This window comes from Danio aesculapii, chromosome 7 (genome assembly GCF_903798145.1).
Source record: "Danio aesculapii chromosome 7, fDanAes4.1, whole genome shotgun sequence".
NCBI classification, from domain to species: domain Eukaryota; kingdom Metazoa; phylum Chordata; class Actinopteri; order Cypriniformes; family Danionidae; genus Danio; species Danio aesculapii.
In genome coordinates this window covers 66,213,948-66,232,315 of record NC_079441.1, presented here as the reverse complement: position 1 = coordinate 66,232,315, position 18,368 = coordinate 66,213,948, and the positions used below count along the sequence as shown (strand labels likewise).

The 18,368-nt window shown below is 39.6% G+C and overlaps 1 protein-coding gene across 1 annotated transcript in view; it reads right to left on the bottom strand.

Moving 5' to 3' along the window:
• Positions 1–18,368, bottom strand: part of cpne7 (copine VII) — a 123,224-nt gene that overhangs the window by 55,300 nt on the left and 49,556 nt on the right. The window contains exon 4 of the mRNA XM_056460797.1: positions 13,771–13,845. Within this exon, the coding sequence (XP_056316772.1) occupies positions 13,771–13,845 (75 nt within the window). The remainder of the gene's footprint in view (positions 1–13,770; positions 13,846–18,368) is intronic.

Below are 18,368 nucleotides of genomic sequence, written 5' to 3'. Positions count from 1 at the left end.
CTCTCTGTCTGCCAATCTGTTGCCATACACAAAGCAGGAAGTCGAAACTAATTTTCATGTCAAGCAACACACCCCTAAAACAACGAGCTGTGTACACGACCCCAAAATGACACTATTTAACACATTATAATAAAAAATCTGAACTGTGTTTCGAACTGAACCTAAACTGGCACACTCAGAAAAACCATAATATTAATATTAAATCATAAAAAAGGGGTAAACTAGGTGCCCTTTAATAATTACTTTTCTTATTAAAAAGTAAAATATAGACATGAAATACACTCATTATTGAGTGGAATTACTGGTCAGGAGAGATTGCTTATTTTTCAAAGTCCTTTGCCTCTGATGGCACTCATAGCTGTGACAAATCAAATCAACAGTATTGCCTGAAACAATCATTCAGCATAAGGTTTCTGAATTGCAGCTCTCCGGAGAAGCCACCGAGGACTTCATTCCTAAGTGTGTGTGCATTATGTGAGAGAGAGAGGGAGAGAATGAGGCACAGAGAGATAAAGGGAGCGAGAGCAAAGAACGAGCCATTTAATATCCCCATTTCTCGCTGCATTAGTGTGCGACATCTCCACAGGGACGCTGGAAGAGGAGGTGCCACCTCGATCTGGTTGTCAAGGTAACATCTTGCCAGTGGTTTGAGTGAAGACTGATTTAGACAAGTGATTTGTCTGTTGTTCGCATTCATCACATGCATCACACCTCCGTTGTATTCGCGGAGTTTTGATGATTCTTGCCTGTTCATTATTCCCAGAAGACATTTAAAGCTGCCAGGCACCAAGAGACTTGATTTTGTGTGTGTGTCTGTGTGGCATTTTGCTTTGACAGATGGCTAAATGCACTGATTAAAGGTTAATTCAGTGCTTGTCTTTTATGATCTGATGAAAGAGCTATCAATGTCCCCTAAAAAAGACAAAATACGTGCTAATATCTACAAAGAACCCCCGTGTGAAGGTACGACTCTAAATGAATCATTAAAATTCACAGAGAAATTGCCAAGTGAAGAGTCTTTGATAAATGTCACATAACCCAGAGCGACTTTGCGATTCAAAATGCATTAGCGGCTTGTTCATGAAGAGAAATGGCATTCGCATCAAAGACGCCGACATGTCTAGAGCGCGTCACGTGCAGAAGCTGTCATGAAGTCCAATATACTTTGATTTGCTAATATGTCCATTCTGTTCAAATCATATCAGGCTGTATTCAGAGAAAGCCAGTGTTATTTGAACAGAGAGATCCTGTCCAAAGATAGCAGCACAGCCATTGTTCTGACATTTATTAGACTCCATCCATCCTCTCGGTGTGATATCCGGACCAGGACCAGGACAGAGCCAACTGTGGGGTTTGAAGATCGGTGCGAAGAAGAAACGCTAATCAGCTCATGTCATACAGCTAATGTGTATGATCCAAAACATTCAGGATGAACATATTAACTAGTTCCGTACAGACACATGTTAAACAATGTAGGAACAATTACCAGACCTGAGGGTAAAATGTGAACATATAAGATGCAATATATGCAGTTATTACAGAAGGGACAATAAAATCCCCTCCCTTCCTAAACAAGATCATCAAATTGTAAATGTCTAATGACAAAGATTGCTAGAAATGAAAGTGATAATTCAGTTTTTTTGCTTTATGAAATGTGCCACCATTAGCCATTCAGAATTAGCCTGGTTAATGTTCTGATGGGCAGGAAGACAAGCTCAATGCGAGGACGGAAATAAATTAGTGATGCGACAGCATAGCCTCTGCTTTCATGCATATCTAATGTGCGAAAAAATGTGGTTCCATATTCTGCATCCAGCACAACTAAACAAGGTTTAATCTATCAGCATATGTCTTAAACCGAGAAAAATCTTGCCTGAACAAAATGGAGATGACATGTTGGATTAGTTTACCTATACTGAACCAAAATATACGCACATTGTATGATACACTTTCAGAAATAAAGGTACAAATCCTGTCATTAGGGAATAACCCTTTCAAAAGGAACCCTTTTGTACTTAAAGGGTACAGTATTAGTAGGGTTGGGTATCATTCTGATATCGAGTCAGAGATGGACCACAGACACCCGCATCCAGAAAAGTGGAAGTTTTTTCTTTCCATTTGGGGTGCGTATGGGGTGTCAAATTCCATTAAAACGACATTCTCCCACCATTCCTTGCACCATACTGGCATCCAATACCTCAGTTTGTCAGGGGGGCGTGAATGGAATGTTCCTGAATGAAAGTGATACTGCCGAACTGCAGTTAAAGTCGAAAAAGTACAAATTTGGAACACCCGAAAATACATGAAACTCCAGAGGAAACGTTAATAGTGTAGTTACGCAATGCCTTTAATTGATCTATGTGCAATATCATGTAAAACAGGATCATGAAAGGAACATTCAAAAAGTAACTCAAATCGTATACTGATATCTATGTCAACGTAGTCACTGAATATACCAGAAGATTTCGCAAGCTGTCAAAGACAGTGCATTCCTCTGCCTTTAAGTTGATTCCATGTGCGCCATGCTGCACTCTTTGCCTTCTATAAATTCCTAAGCAACAAGAACAAACGCCAAACATTGACGACAGTGTCCATAACCCTCAACGGGTATCTGTTCCTTTGATGCACGCTTCTTACGTTCTTGTCGCAGCACCAGTGGCACCGAAATTAGGCACCGAAATCATATGCTTATTCTGTCCTGTGCATACTGGTTACATTGGGTTTTCGGTACCCAACCCTAAGTATTAGTTTCTAAAGGGTCCATATTGGTACTTTAAACAGTGTTTCTCAACCACGTTTCTGGAGGACCACCAACACTGTATGTTTTGGATGTCTCCTTTGTCCGTCACACTCATTACAGATCTTTCGGTCTCTGCTAATGAGCTGATGATCTGTATCAGGTGTGTTTGGTTAAGGAGATATGGCAAATGTGCAGAGCTGGTGGTCCTCCAGAAAAGTGGTTGAGAAACACTGCCTTAAAGGAACACTTTTTAAAAAAAAAAAAAAAAGGCCAATTTTACAAGCCTACTAGAGTTAAAGAGTTGACTTGAACCGTTTTTGAATCCATTTAGTTGATTTCATGTTCTGGCGGGGTCACTTTTAGCTTAGCTTAGCATAATTAATTGAATCAGATTAGACCATTAGCATTTCAAAAATGAGTTTTAATCATTTCGCAATTTTAAGCTTGAGTCTTCTGTAGTCACATTGTGCAATAAGAAAAACTGAAAAGTTACTATTTTATAAGCCAATATTGCTAGGAACTATACTCTCATTCTGGCGTAATGGTCAAGAAACTGCTGTACCATTGCTGCAACAGGCGGAATGATATTACGCAGCAAATGAGAATCTGTGCTTTCAGAGGGCGCATTCTAACCATACCAACATTAGAGATGCGCTGTTGTACTCAATCAGATAACACAAGTGATTTAGCATAATTTTATGTGTTTAACCAACAAACCAATCTTTTGCATTCGGAGAATAACAGTTAAAAACAGTCCTTATAAACAAATAATTTTTAAAATGCATAATCTAACATTGGTGGTAAAGTGGCTAAGTGGTTAGCACTGTTGCCACACAGTAAGAAGGTCGCTGGTTTGAGCGTAAAGTGTTTATGCCCAAAGTGTACCCATCTTGTGATGGCTACTTCCAGCAGGATAACGCGCCATGTCATTAAGTGCGAATCATCTCAGATTGGTTTCTTGAACATGACAGTGAGTTCACTGTACTCAAATGGACTCCACAGTCACCATATCTCAATCCAATAGAGCACCTTAGGGATGTGGTGGAACGGGAGATTCACATTATGGATGTGCAGCCGACAAATCTGCAGCAACTCTAGTCAATATGGACCAAAATCTCTGAGGAATATTTCCAGTACCTTGTTGAACCTATGCCACAAATGATTAAGGCAGTTTTGAAAGCATAAGTGTGTCCAACACGGTACTAGTAAGGTGTACCTAATAAAGTGGCCGGTGAGTGTATATACTGAACCGTACCAAAACCCTAAAACCATAACACAAACCAAACCGTGAACACTCTGTTCTGTTGCATTTCTAATATCTAATAATGAACGTGTAACATAAACAACTTTATCTCACTTTAGTATCAAACTTGTCATTTTATCCCCAAAAACGCTCACCACAGCACATTTATTATCCACTCAGGTATGTGAGCATATAAAAAGGCATCATCTCAACTGACAATTCAATTTCTATGCACAAAGCTACTTTTGCTATGCATGAAAGTTATATATATTTAAATACACGATATATTTAAATGCAACAGTTGCCGGAAACAATGGATTGCATGTATTGATTGGGATTTTGTGTGCGCAGCAGGCAGTAAATAAGACACGTGCTGACTGATCATGACAGATCTGCTGTAGGTTGACTCTTTAAAGATGCTTTGTGTGCAGAATTTTCCAGGGGCGCATTTCCCAAAAGTATTGTTAGGCAAATGTAGTCTTCACAAACATAGTTCAGCAATTTTAGAGTTTCCTTTAGATCCAATACAGACTCACAAACAGCACTGCAAAAACTGTTTGGCTGAAACTAAGCTGCAAATGGTCAATCAAATTAATGATTAAATATGCATTAAATGATTAATGATTTTATTGTAATTATGTAATCAAATAATTATCAAAAGTTATTACTGCAATATTTATGCATTTCGACATTAACAGATGTATATTACTGAAAAGGCATGGTTCAAATGGCAGAGTTGTGATAAAGTTGGTATGGTTTCATTTAGTGACTATTTAGTTAATGTCCAACTGTAAGTCAGACTATGGTATTTAAGTTACGCTGGCAAGTTATGTTGTTGAATGGGTAACATCCTAGGTCAACAGCTTTTCTGCAACCTGAGTCTTCATTTTAGGAGTGCTTAGGTGTTCAAAATGTAATTCTTAAGCATTCAACCAAGCTGTAATGTGAAGTGGACGCTGACAAAAGAGTGCGGATCCAAACGCAGGTTTATTAAATAGAGATGGTCAGGCAAGCAACCGTCAACACAGGAGCAAACAGATGTATACAGGCAATCCAGAGTCGTAGTCAAATATCAGGGGAGTGGTCAGAAGGCAGGCAGCAGACAACTTAAAGAAAAAAAAAGCAAGGTTCAAACACGAAAAGCAAGGCAAGGAAAATGCGTCGTAATGTTCACAATGAGTATTACAAGACTCAGCACAGAAGTGTGTGTGAGTGCTCTTTTTATAGTCAATGTAATCAGTTATGAACAGCTTCAGCTGTGTCTATGTGTGTGTATGTGTATGCCATCACCGGAACAGGTGTGTGTGAGCGGTGCATGACTGGAACTTGTCCAAATGGCGGATTTGTAGTCCATTAGCGAACTATGTCTACCAGCGATCTGCCAGGATTAGATCACTGGTGATTGTGACAAGCATTGTCTATAAACTTTCTAAATCAGGGGGTTTGAATGCTATAGCTAATATGAAGACCACCTTGCGAGAGACTGCCTTTCTACAATCTATAAGTATGTATCTATATGTATTAGACAATATTTCTTAGGTAACACTTTTGTCTGCCTACCATTACAGTACTGTGTTGATGAAACTATGTATATACTGAATATATTTATTTATTTAATGGAATTTTGAATGATTAATATGCTCTTTTGAAATAAGTAGTGGTCAAAAAATTATATATAATGGTCACATCAAGAAGTTCGCTGGTTCGAGCCTCGGCTGGGTCAGTTTAGGGTGTTTTGGAGGAACTACTCAGGAAATGTTTTCCTTCACAAACATCACGTAGAGACCTGGCCACAATTCTGCAAGAAAAATTGCTTAAAATCCCTCTGGCAACTGTGCAGGACTTGTATCTGTCAAAACGATGTAGGAGTTTTAAAAAGTAGGTATTTGACCTAAGGCTAGATGGTGGACAGGAAAGTTAATTAAGGCATAACTGGTATCGTTATTCTCAGTACAACCCAAGGAATGTATCAAGACAAGTTTCATAAAAATAGGGAAAATTAGTCAAAAGTTCTTAGCATTTTTGAAATATTGTTATAACATTTGACCAAAAGGTGGTGCTGTGACAAAACTTTTTGAGCAGCTTCAGGGCACAGTTCCGAACGCACATACCGAGTTTCATAACTATTCGCCAATGTGTCCATAAAATGTAGATTTTTGACAATTTCTCACGAGTTCTATGTTAAATTTGTTTGCAAGTTAATCTAAACGGTTCGTCTAATCAACTCTAATTCAATAACTTCAGCATGGTCCGAGATCATGTGATAGAATTTTGGTGAAGATCGGACAAAGTTTGTTCAAATAGGTTTTTCAAAAAATTTGAAATATCGAAAAAATTTCATGACGGAAAATCAGACGGAAGGAATCAGAGGAAAAAAGAAATTTTGATTGTATTCGGTTCAAATGTTATAAAGATAAACAAAAGTGAAAATCTGGACAAGTGGTGGCGCTAGAGAGTTTGAGTTAGAGAGTCAAAATTTGTTGTTGTTGAAGGTCAAACTGTCCTCTATCAGTGTGCCAAAGTTGGCACAAATGCCGCAAACGGTTCATAGGCCTGCCATAGACACCCAGAGCGGAAGAAGAAGAAGAAGCCGGAAGAATAATAAGAACTGGAACAGATATAATAAGTGCCTACGCACCTTCAGTGCTTGGCCCCTAATTATAGATTTAAAATCTGGTAACCACTGACATCCATAGTAGGAAAAACAAATACAAAGAAAACAATGCTTTCTTTTAAAATATCTTCTTCTGTGTTCAGCAGAAGAAAGAAACTCAGATAGGTATACAACAAGTGAAGGGTGAGTAAGACCCAATCCCAAATCTACCCCTTAGCCCTTCCCTTTACCCCTACCTCTCGTTTTGCGCGTTCTCGTAAAGGGGTAGGGGTGTCTCAATTCTCTTTATCTTGAAGGCGTAGGGCTAAGGGGAAGGAGTAGATAGCCCTTTGAACTGAGATTTTTTAGGACCACACTCGAAACCAAGGGGTAAAAAAATTTCCCAGAATACACCAGCCACAATGGCAGCATAGCTGTACCTGGAAGTATGAAGATCCACAATTTAGCATTTTTTGTCATTATTATGAATTTTTACAACAAACAAGCACATGTTTTAATATATTAATAACCATGTTCGTGTTTTACCGTCATGCTTAAAAAAAAAAAACGCTAAAATAAAACCCGCTAAATTTCTTGATCTATAATAATAACTCCTGTACAGCAGTACCACAACAATCTGACACTCGAATACCCTGTCAGAAAAGTCTAGTGGCTGGGAATGAGCTTTTTACAGTGTCTGCTATAATGTTAATGTTGTTTTTGGTGTGTTTACATAGATAAATATGGCCACTGTGTAAATGCCCAGTACAGTTACGATCTTATTGCCACAATATATCATTATGATAACATGATATCATTGCCTTCAGTGATTTCTTGAAGATACATACTAAAAAATAACGCAACTGGAATAACTACAGTAGTCGCCATTGTCTGATCTCATATGAAGCAAGAGATCACGATGGCATATGATGATGTGTGCAGGTGCTGTAGTGCTGTTCCATTTCTTAGTAGGTACATTTTGAAGCCCTTCCCCTTCACATTTGGTTTTAAGGACCAAGCGGTACAAAAATAGAATTGGGATTGGACCTAAATGAGTTCATGGATTAACTTCATTTATTCGTCCAAATTAAGCAACGGTTTGTGACTTTCTGACAAACCAACCATTTCCATTAGATTTCAGGCTGAGATAGTTCAACAAAAAATGTTGTTCCAGCACCAGCACCAAATGATGTTGATCCAGGAACACGTCCTCGCTGGCAAAATCACAGTCAGCCAATGGTTTGCGTGGGAGCTTGGGCTTACAGTATAAGCATCTCCAATCAGATTCACAGCCTGTGCTTTCTGTCATGGCACCAAACAGCATATCTGTCTCACTGTAAAAGAAAAAGTTGAATAGACGATATATTGATTTTCCCACCTAATGTGGGGCTGAGAGGATGTCAAGCTCGAGTGAACAAGTCATGGCTATCGATTTGCTGCTTCCCTTCATTACTTGAGATGAATTCATAAAAGGCAGCATTTCTGAACACACACACACACACACACACACACAAAAAGCTGTGTTTTGAAGATAACCGCTGAGCACAAATGTCGCCCCAGGCTAAGAGGAAGAGAACAGCGGCATATGAAAGAGGAGCAGGGAGGGTGCGACGATGGAAAGAGTAGGAGAAGCAGATGAGATGAGTGCTCAGAGTAGGACGAGGGTTTGCAGAGGCGTTTGTGTGTAGTGTGCGGCAGTGCAGCGGGAAGTGCAGACACCTGCAGAACTACAGGGCACAGAAAGAGCGGCGCCGTGGGCCGCGCTGTGTGGGAGAGGCTGTTTGCACACACACAGATTCAGCCAGCCACCCTGCGCTCCCTCAGCGCTTCAGTCAGAGCTTCCATTCTCATCAGGAAACCTCCGCTGAATGAATGTTTCAGATATTATGCCAGGGCCAAAAAAAGTAGTGTTATTTTATGAAGCTTGTTAAGTCGTGACGTATAGAGTATCTACTCAGTTGAATCGAGAAGATATTCGTTTATGGCTCCTTTTTAGTCATAGAAAATATTAAAGGGATTTTTTTATAAAATCATAGTGTACACATATCAATATTTTAACAATTTATACAAAATTCAAGAGTTCACACTTAGCTGATGATTGGTAATAAGCTAGTTTGGCATGCTGTCCCGGGAGAGAGCCCTGAGCTCATGAGATCCTCGAGCCCGGGGCTCCCTCCCATTTGCAGAGCAAGAGGGGAGTTTGAGCTCAGGTAGATCTTGAGATTAACAAGATTGTGTGTAATGTAAATCTTAGCATGCAAATTAAATATAAAAATTCTGTTTATGGTAATTTATGACATATAAACAATGACCATTGACCAATCAGAACTCAGTATTGTAATAAGGCACCGCGCACAATTGCAATACAGTTCATTGCGTCATTTCACATGATTTAAAAAATTTCTAAGACCCAGTTTACACTGCTAGTTAAATTTGACCCAATTCCGAATTTGTTGCATATGTGACAGATCTGTTCTATGACCGTGTAAAGACGAAAAAAAAAATAAAATAACGCATGCATTCAGATATTGGTTTCAGGCCTTCTTCATATGTGGAAATAAATCAGATATAAATCGAATAGGTGTTACGGTCACACAATAAAGACAAGGACAGTGATCTCTTTTCATTAATTTATTCAAAAAAATGTGGATAGTTCAACAGGAGAAGCGGGTAAGTGATATTCTTGGAATGAGAGCAGTCTTGTAAACAGTTCACAATGTAAACAAGGATCTTCATTCAATCATCAGAGTATAAAGTCACTTCCCTTAATCACAGCATGGGCATCCACAGGTTAGGAGGAACGTCCAAGAGAGAAGGGAAACATCCCAGAAGAAGGCGAGCAGGGGAGACGGTGAGGTGAACCATCTGACTTTGATTCTAGCCGATGAACAACTTGAACTGGGGAGTCTTTATAGTGAACGATGATTGATGGTGCAGGTGTGTGGAATTAGTACTCAGGTGATTAGGACTCAGGTGCAGGGCTGTGATGAGAGGTGGATGGAGAGGGAGAGCGGTGATTGGAGCTGCAGGAACGAGCATGTGACAATATGTGACAATGCGACTATCATGTAAACAGACAGATCGGATTTATTGAGGCATTAATTTATTTGTACGTCGTTTAACTTGCGACAATGTGGTACTTCTCCACGGTTTAATGACGTAGAAGGATAAGCGTGTATGTGCTCATCCTAAAATTTCGGGCCCACTGCTCCTCATTAAAGCCTGCCACAATTTGCTCCCACCAGACCTGAGATCTCTCTCATACCCACAAATTCCTCTGAATGGTGGAGGACACCATGTATAAACCATAGGCGCAAGCTGCAATGATTGCCCTTTCCCTCCTCCGCCTCAAAATCATTTTAAAGTTGGGCGAACTTCACATATTTCGCAGAGATAAAAGCAAGACAATTTCTTCCATTGTGGCTAGTGTGGCACAGATGCTAGAACCCACCTTTACGCATGCGCGACGTCGTAAATTGTATGGCAAGTGTAAACACATGAATCAGATAAGGGTCACAATTAAAAGAATGTGTAAACGGACAGGCAAAAAAATCAGATAGTGTATAGGCAACAAATCGGAATTGAGCATCAAGACCTGACAGTGTAGTTCAGACGCAACCTTTTGCATTCTTTAAAAAGCAGAGAACAGAGGTCTGATATTTATGCTGTACCTGCCGTGCATAACTGCATTTCAGAACAGTTTAGGCAGCTTGATGCGAGTGTAACTTAAGCTGTTGTATATTCAATGTAAAACACAGTAACAGGGCTTGCTAACATTTACTTTACCATTATTATCTAAGTTACAGCAGATTCTAGGGTTCCTGTTTCTAAAATGAACCATTATTACTAGAATCAGAACGTAAATTATGCAATGCATTTTAGAATCACTGTTGTCCAAATGTTGCTCTGTTTTCCCGAAAATGTCACTGATTCGATCCAAGACCAACGACGAGATGATCCCAAGGTTTCCATATCGTGGACCAGGCCGAATCCTGAGCAGCTACTGTGGTGGTCATGGAAGAGTAGAGAACATGAGACTGATTCCTGTGACGCTCCAGAGACAGACGAGTCTTCGCTGAGGCCAGCTTCCAGCCTCCGCCACTAAGACTGCAGCTCTGCACAAGACGTTTGGCCAGCGGAGAAATTAAAATGATCGTGCCCAACTGAGCCTGGTTTCTCTCAAGGTTTTTTTTCTTCACTTCCGCCATTAGTGAAGTTTTTTTTTCTCTCTCCGCTGTCGCCACTGGCTTGCATGGTTCGGGATCTGTAGAGCTGCGCATCGTTGGATTTGCCCTTCAATATTTGGACTCTCAGTAGTGACTATTAATCCACACTGAACTGAGCTAAACTGAACTGAACTTAAACACTACAAACTGAACTACACTGTTCCTATTTACTGTGACCTTTTATGTGAAGCTGCTTTGACACAATCTACATTGTATAAGCGCTATACAAATAAAGGTGAATTGAATTGAATTGAATTGAATTGAATTGAATTGAATTGAATTGAATTGAAAATGCTTCTAAACAGCTCAGCCACTGTACATCTCCATACTATGTTTTGTTTATGAATGAATCTTGTGCTTTGATATAAGACAATGATTTCAGTCGTCCATTCAGAAAGACATTTGTGAATGAATCAGCTGTTCAAACAACTCAATTAAATGAATCATTCATTGACACAGACGGAGACTTGACTCCACCTACTGGCGGTTTTAGTTTCGAATCTCATGACATCTTTATTATTCATTTCATTGCTTTTAATACATAGCTGTATAAAGACCTATTTTGTTATCATTGTGTGTGTGTGTAGCTACAGGACACATGACCCCCCCCACCGCGCTTACCCAATCCCCAACCCCCACCACCCCCCACCCCCCCAACATCACCCATGAAATTTTTTTACAATTCGACCACTAGTTATATACACATTGCGATTGATTTTCGAAAGTATTACAGCTCTTTGTAAACGTTTATTATTACCATTTATTGAGCCTCCCTGTAGAGTTTAATAGAGCACTTGGATTCGTCAAACTTAACAAGCATACCATGTTCACACCAGATGCACAACAATCGCGCAATTTATTCGTGCATAAATAGACGAGTGAACATTTTTCAGTTTACTCGCTCATTTGCGTGTCAAATTCGCTTCATTCATGTATCAAATTAACTTCACAATAGACGCGAATTCACGTCATGGGCAGGGTTTATGTCTGCGGGGTGACTCTAGCTTCATTGCTAAATGGCCAACATGGGTTTTATTGAGATAGTAGCTGTGTTTATGTGCTTTAGGAAGGCTGAAAAACAGTGTAGATTTGTTCGGCGCACCCACTAGATCCTCTCAGATGTGCACCAGCTCTGTGAGTTCGTCAACTCCTCCAGAAACTATACCTGGATGATGGAGGCTTTCAGCAGTGCTTCAGACTGAGCCGAGCCCAGTTTGATGAACTGTTCTCTTATGTCGGCAAGAGGATTTCTCCTCGGGACACCAACAACAGGCACTACGTCATAATCACTCCCCTACAAGAGCAAGCTCACGATTAACTCAGCGCTGAAGTTCAGATTTTCCAACTGGAGCGATTAAAAACATGCAAAACACTCAACTCAAGCCGATTCATTCACGTCACCTTATTTGCAAGAAACGCACCATAGGATGTCTATTCGCATCAACTTTGCATCAACGTCACGTAAATTACTCATGCTTGATGCTTCATCCGCGTCTGGTATGAACCAAGCGGCAACCTCCCGCTCTCCCTCGGGAAGCCAATACGGAAGTAACTGAAATTCATCAAAATTCCGCTAGTCCTGGCTCCATAATAGAGCAAATTTTAATTGAGCCCACTGTTAGAATGGCCAACTTTACAGCAGAAATAAAGGTGTTTACAGCCTGGTACAAAGAACGATTTTGGTTCATATAGCTATTATTACCCTCCATGACAACTGTGAGGGGGGTGAATTTTTTTATAACTCATCCATTTCCTTTATATTAGGTTATATTAAGTTTGCATAATTAAGGGCGTGGCCACTTGAGTGACAGCTAGGTCTCGCTGGTCGCCGTCACTTCACCTCAGCTGAATCCGGCAGATTAGCCGCTGAACTCTGCATATACATCGTATTTTTGTTTTGTTTTATGTGGCTTTACACAGTCAGCTGCCTTTTAGACTTATTTCTTACAATTATCAGATGATATGGGATGCTGTGTGTATTTAATTGTGCTTACAAACCGTTCACGTGGCCTCCGTTTCCCATGTGAGTAAAGTTATATACTTATACACCATCTCTATAAATGTATTTGTTTTATTTAAGATCATTTATCATTAGTATTTTTCTTTAGACCCGTAAAGCACTCCAGAATGTGACAGATTGATTAGCTGTAGGCTCTAGATCAGTCATCTGAAGCATTATCATACAGTGTTATGCTGGAGTTCATCAATAGTTTTGCATTTACTAACACACACTATATCATCGTGAGAAAACGTCATGAGAAAACTGTTTAGTGGCTCAATGTATTACAACAGTGTTTTTGAAAGTCCAAACACTTTATTGATATAGTGTACAGCCAAGCACATGTGGTCAGAACACAAACGAGGTAATGAAGTATCAAGCGTTTCTCCCAAAGTAAAGTCTGTCTGGCAGGTCTAAGCAAAGTGCCAGCAGGTTTTTGTAGCTCCGCTCACTCTCCGCCTCTTTGCCCTTGTTTGGTATCCCGCCGTGGGTGCGATGACGCGCGAACAAAATGGCGACGGTTGGCTGCGCCTACTTGTAGCTTCTTTTGCGCTCTTCAGAAACCTATGGGTGACGTCACGGATACTCCGTCCATATATTTTACAGTCTATGGTATGAACGCAGCATTAGAGCACAGTGATTAGTTATTTGCTAAAATAACAAAAGAAAAACTCAAACAAAAGAAGAAACTCAAACAGGTTGGGGACGAGTGGAGGGTAAATGAGTAAATGATGAATTGTCAGTTTTGGGTGAACTATCACTTTAATTGGCTTTAAATGGAGCAGCCAAAACATTAAAGGCGAGCTAGTTCTTAGTTGCAATTATCAGTTTGAATGATTAAAAATCACTACTTTACAAATAATGTCTATAATTTTGTCATATTTTACTTGACAATTTTTTTATTGTAAAGTGAATTGCACGTTTGCCAAGCTGCTTTTTTAATAGAAAAAGAAAAATCAGTCTCCTTACCTTATCATCCAGTTTCTTGGCACAGAAGGAAAGCTCCACGTAGCCATTGTTCCCAGAAATCTCCTCTGCGTGAATCTTGGGAAATAAGAAAGGGATTATCTGAGACAAAGCCAGTCAACATTATGTTATTGTTTGTACTCTATATTTGGACACCCAGCCTCCCCATGTTTGCATTTTATACATTTTATTTCAGAACCACTAGGATCTATCTGTCTATCTGTCTGTCTGTCTGTCTATCCGTCCATCCATCCATCTATCTGCCTGCCTGCCAGCCTGTCTGCCTGTCTCTATGTTCTCATTTAGCCCTGCCTATCCACTATCCATCCATCTCAATAACACACCCACCCATTCATCCGTTCATCCATCTGTTTATTTTTCCACCCGTCACTAATGCATCTGTTCCTCCATTGATTCATCCATCCATTCATCAATCCATCCATTCAATCGATAAATCCATTTCATTCATTCATCTATCCCGAACACCCATCCATCCGTCCATCCATACATACATATATACATCTATCCATACATACATATATACATACATCCAAATCCCCGTCCATCTGTTCATCTAAATATCCATCCAATCATCTGTTTATCTATCCCAATCAACTATTCATCCGTTCATCCATTCATCTATTTATCCATCTCAATAAACTGCCCATTGGTTTGTCCTTCTATTTATCCATCCAAATAATCACCCAATCCTTCCATACATCTGTTCATCCATACATTCATCCCAATCACTCACCCGTACATACATTCATTTAATCCTCTGCCATTCATTCATCCACTCATTCATTACACCACCCATCCATTCATTCATCCATCTGTCCATCCGTCCATCCCAATAAACCATCTATTCATTCAACCATTTGTCTATTCATCCATCCCACACAGCCAATCCTTCTGTGCATTCATCCATTCATCTATCTGTGCATTCATTCATCCATTTAGTCATCCATTCATTCATCTGCACATCTGGTCCTCCTCCCACCTACCCTGAGTCTGTATATTCACCCATCCATGCATCCATTTATTCATCAATCTCTCTGTATATTAATTAATTCATTCATTCATTCATTCATTCGTTCATTCAGTCAGTCATTCATTCGTTCATTCATCTGCCCATCTGGTCTGATATCCAGTCTGTATATCCACCCATCTATCCATCCATCTCTCTGTACATTCATTCATTCATTCATCTGCCCACCAGGTACTCCTCCCACCTATGCCTCAGTCTGTATATCCATCCATCCATCCATCCATCCATCCATCTCTCTGTACATTCATATATTCATTCATTCATCTGCCCATCAGGTCGTTCTCCCACCTACCCCTGAGTCTGTATATCCATCCATCAATCAATTTCTCTGTACATTCATTCATTCATTCATTCATTCATTCATTCATTCATTCATTCGTTCATTCATTCATTCATTCACTCATTCATCTGCCCATCTCATCCTCCTCCCACCTACCCATGAGTCTTTATATCCATCTATCCATCCATCCATCCATCTCTCTGTACATTCATTCACCTATTCAGTCATTCATTCATTCATTCATTTATACACTCATTCATCTGCCCCTCTGGTCCTCCTTCCACCTACCCTTGAGTCTGGATATCCATCCATCCATCTCTCTGTACATTCATTCAGCCATTCAGTCACTCACTTATTCATTCATCTGCCCATCTGATCCTCCTCCCACCTACCCCTGAGTCTGTATATCCATCCATCCATCCATCCATCCATCCATCCATCCATTTCTATATACATATATTCATTCATTCATTCATTCATTCATTCATTCATCTGCCCATCTTGTCCTTCTCCCACCTACCCCCGAGTCTGTATATCCATCCATCCATCCATCCATCCATCCATCCACCTCTCTGTACACTCATTCACCCATTCAGTCATTCATTCATTCATTTATACACTCATTCCTTCATTAATCTGCCCATCTGATCCGTCTCCCACCTACGCCTCAGTCTGTATATCCATTCATCCATCTCTCTGTACATTTATTCATTCATTCATCTGACCATCTGGTCCTTTTCCCACCTATCCATCATGTCAATACATCCATTTATCCATCCTTCCATCTACTCATCCATCCATCTTTCTGTCTATTTATCTAGAAACTCGAAAAAAAAAGTATAAATCAAAGAGTAACTGCAGTCACTTGATCAAAAGTCCTTTGTTTCCAAGTTTTAAAGCATCTGCTGTGTCCGGAAATGATTTACTAAATAAAGTAATGTGAACACTGATTACTAAAACCATTTCTGAAGTCTTTGACCTCTATTAGTTTGTCAGCAAATAAAAGAGAGCAGAACTGCTGAAATCATCCCATTCTCTCTCACCTCAGATCAAAAAGTGAATTCGTCAGCATTAGAAATGTACAACTAGTGTGTAATCCAATGAGGAGGCCCAGCAAAAACTCATTTGCTGCTGGTGTTTCAACATGAAAAGGCCATTAGTCTGCAATGTGGTCAGGAGAAATTTCATTCAAACTGATGAGAAAGCAGAGAATCAACACCTATGATAGGGATGTGGTGTTACGTTTTGTCTTACGAATGAACCCATGCACTTGAAACATGCACAAAAGCTTGGGGAATCACTTTTTATATAATTGTTTTTGTAGCTTGTGTAGCTTGAGTTGAACTAGCAGTGATATTGTTACTGAAATACTATTTTGACATACCGAAATTGATATACTACATTATTTCACACCATGTTAGCAGATATTGCGAGACTATCCAGTGACAGATGATAGCAAACAGCAGAATTTAAGATGGAGGTCAAACCATTTGCACTACAATGGAAAACTACGCCATTTCATTAAAAGTCCTTACAGCTTAGACCTTATTTCTGACTTTTTAATGCTTATAGAGATTCCCATTATCTATCTCTCAACCATCAGACTTCACTCAACTGTATTAGGGAATATTTTAAAGTGACATTTCATTCCAGAAGTAATAGGACAAAGAAGATCTCTCATTTTGTAATGTGCAGTCATCCTCTGAGAACAGTGATGAGTGATGTGGGCAGGATTTGGCATTTAGTTGGCACTTCAGAAAAAGGGTAGTCCTATAGACAGCGATGAATACCACTTATGACTGATATCTCAATGCAAACTGTGCATTGTAAAAGGGTGAGTGTAGGTGCCAACAACCCACTTGTAGTCAAGAGTAATAACTAATGACGATATAAATAAACATTCAATCACTCTGCTTGAATGAGATAAGCGAAGTTTACACACCAGTCCACACTATAGTTGAAATCACTCACATTGCATTCAGCTGAATAACAATTAAACATCAAAAGCCAAATACTGTGGATTGCGCCTGACTTTAATGAGCTTATGTATTTACAGTGGTAAATGATTGCAATGTGTTATTGGTGAGTGATTATTCAGTTATCATTGTAGGGATTTATTATTTTGTTTATTTTATTTAAAAATCCACTCCACACAGAAATGCCAGCGACCAGTATCCTTCTTGCAGTGAGGCGACAGTGCTAACCAATGAGCCACCGTGTCACCCATTCTATTTTTATTAAGAACCAATAATAATAATATTCATTCATTCATTCATTCATTTTCTTGTCGGCTTAGTCCCTTTATTAATCTGGGGTCGCCACAGCGGAATGAACCCCCAACTTATCCAGCATTTGTTTTACGCAGCGAATGCCCTTCCAGCAGCAACCCATCTCTGGGAAACATAATAATATTGCACCATATTTCATTTGTGATCGCTTTATTTAGCATGTGATCAAATAAAGATTATCTTGTCAAATAAAAAGTGAGTATTGAATAGAAATGCTCAGCAAAAACACAATGTAGAAAAAAAAATTATTAATACAAAAATCAGACTAAAATTAATTAATTCATTCATTCATTTCAGCTTAGTCCCTTTATTAATCTGGGGTCGCCACAGCAGAATGAACCGCCAACTTATCCAGCATATGTTTTACGCAGCGGATGCCCTTCCAGCTGTAACCCATCACTGGGAAACACCCACACACACTCATTCACACTACTGAGATCCACTACAGACAATTTAGCTTACGCAATTCATATATACCACATGTTTTTGGACTTGTGGGGGAAAAGGGAGCACCTGGAGCAAACGCACGCTAACACAGGAAGAACATGCAAACTCCACACAGAAACGGAAACTGACCCAGCCGATGCTCGAACCAGCGACTTTCTTGCTGTGAAGCGAACGTGCTACCCACTGCGCAACTGTGCAGCAAACTGACTAAAATAATAAACTTTAATAAAATAACACAGCCTGATTCCTTCCATGAATTTAGTGTCTTAAAGAAAAACCTCCAAAATTGCAAATGCAGTCAGCATTAAAGGAATAGTTCACCCCAAAATAAAAATTATTTACTCATTCTTCACTTGTTCCAAAGCTGTTTGAGTGTCTTTCTTATACTGAACACAAAGGAAGTAATAGTGGAGAATCATAGAAAAAAGCAGCCATTGACTTCCATAAGTCTTGTCACCTATCCAACTTTTAGGAACAACAAATAATAACGTGACTTCTAATTGATCATTTGGTATCAGAAGTGGCTTATATGAAAGGC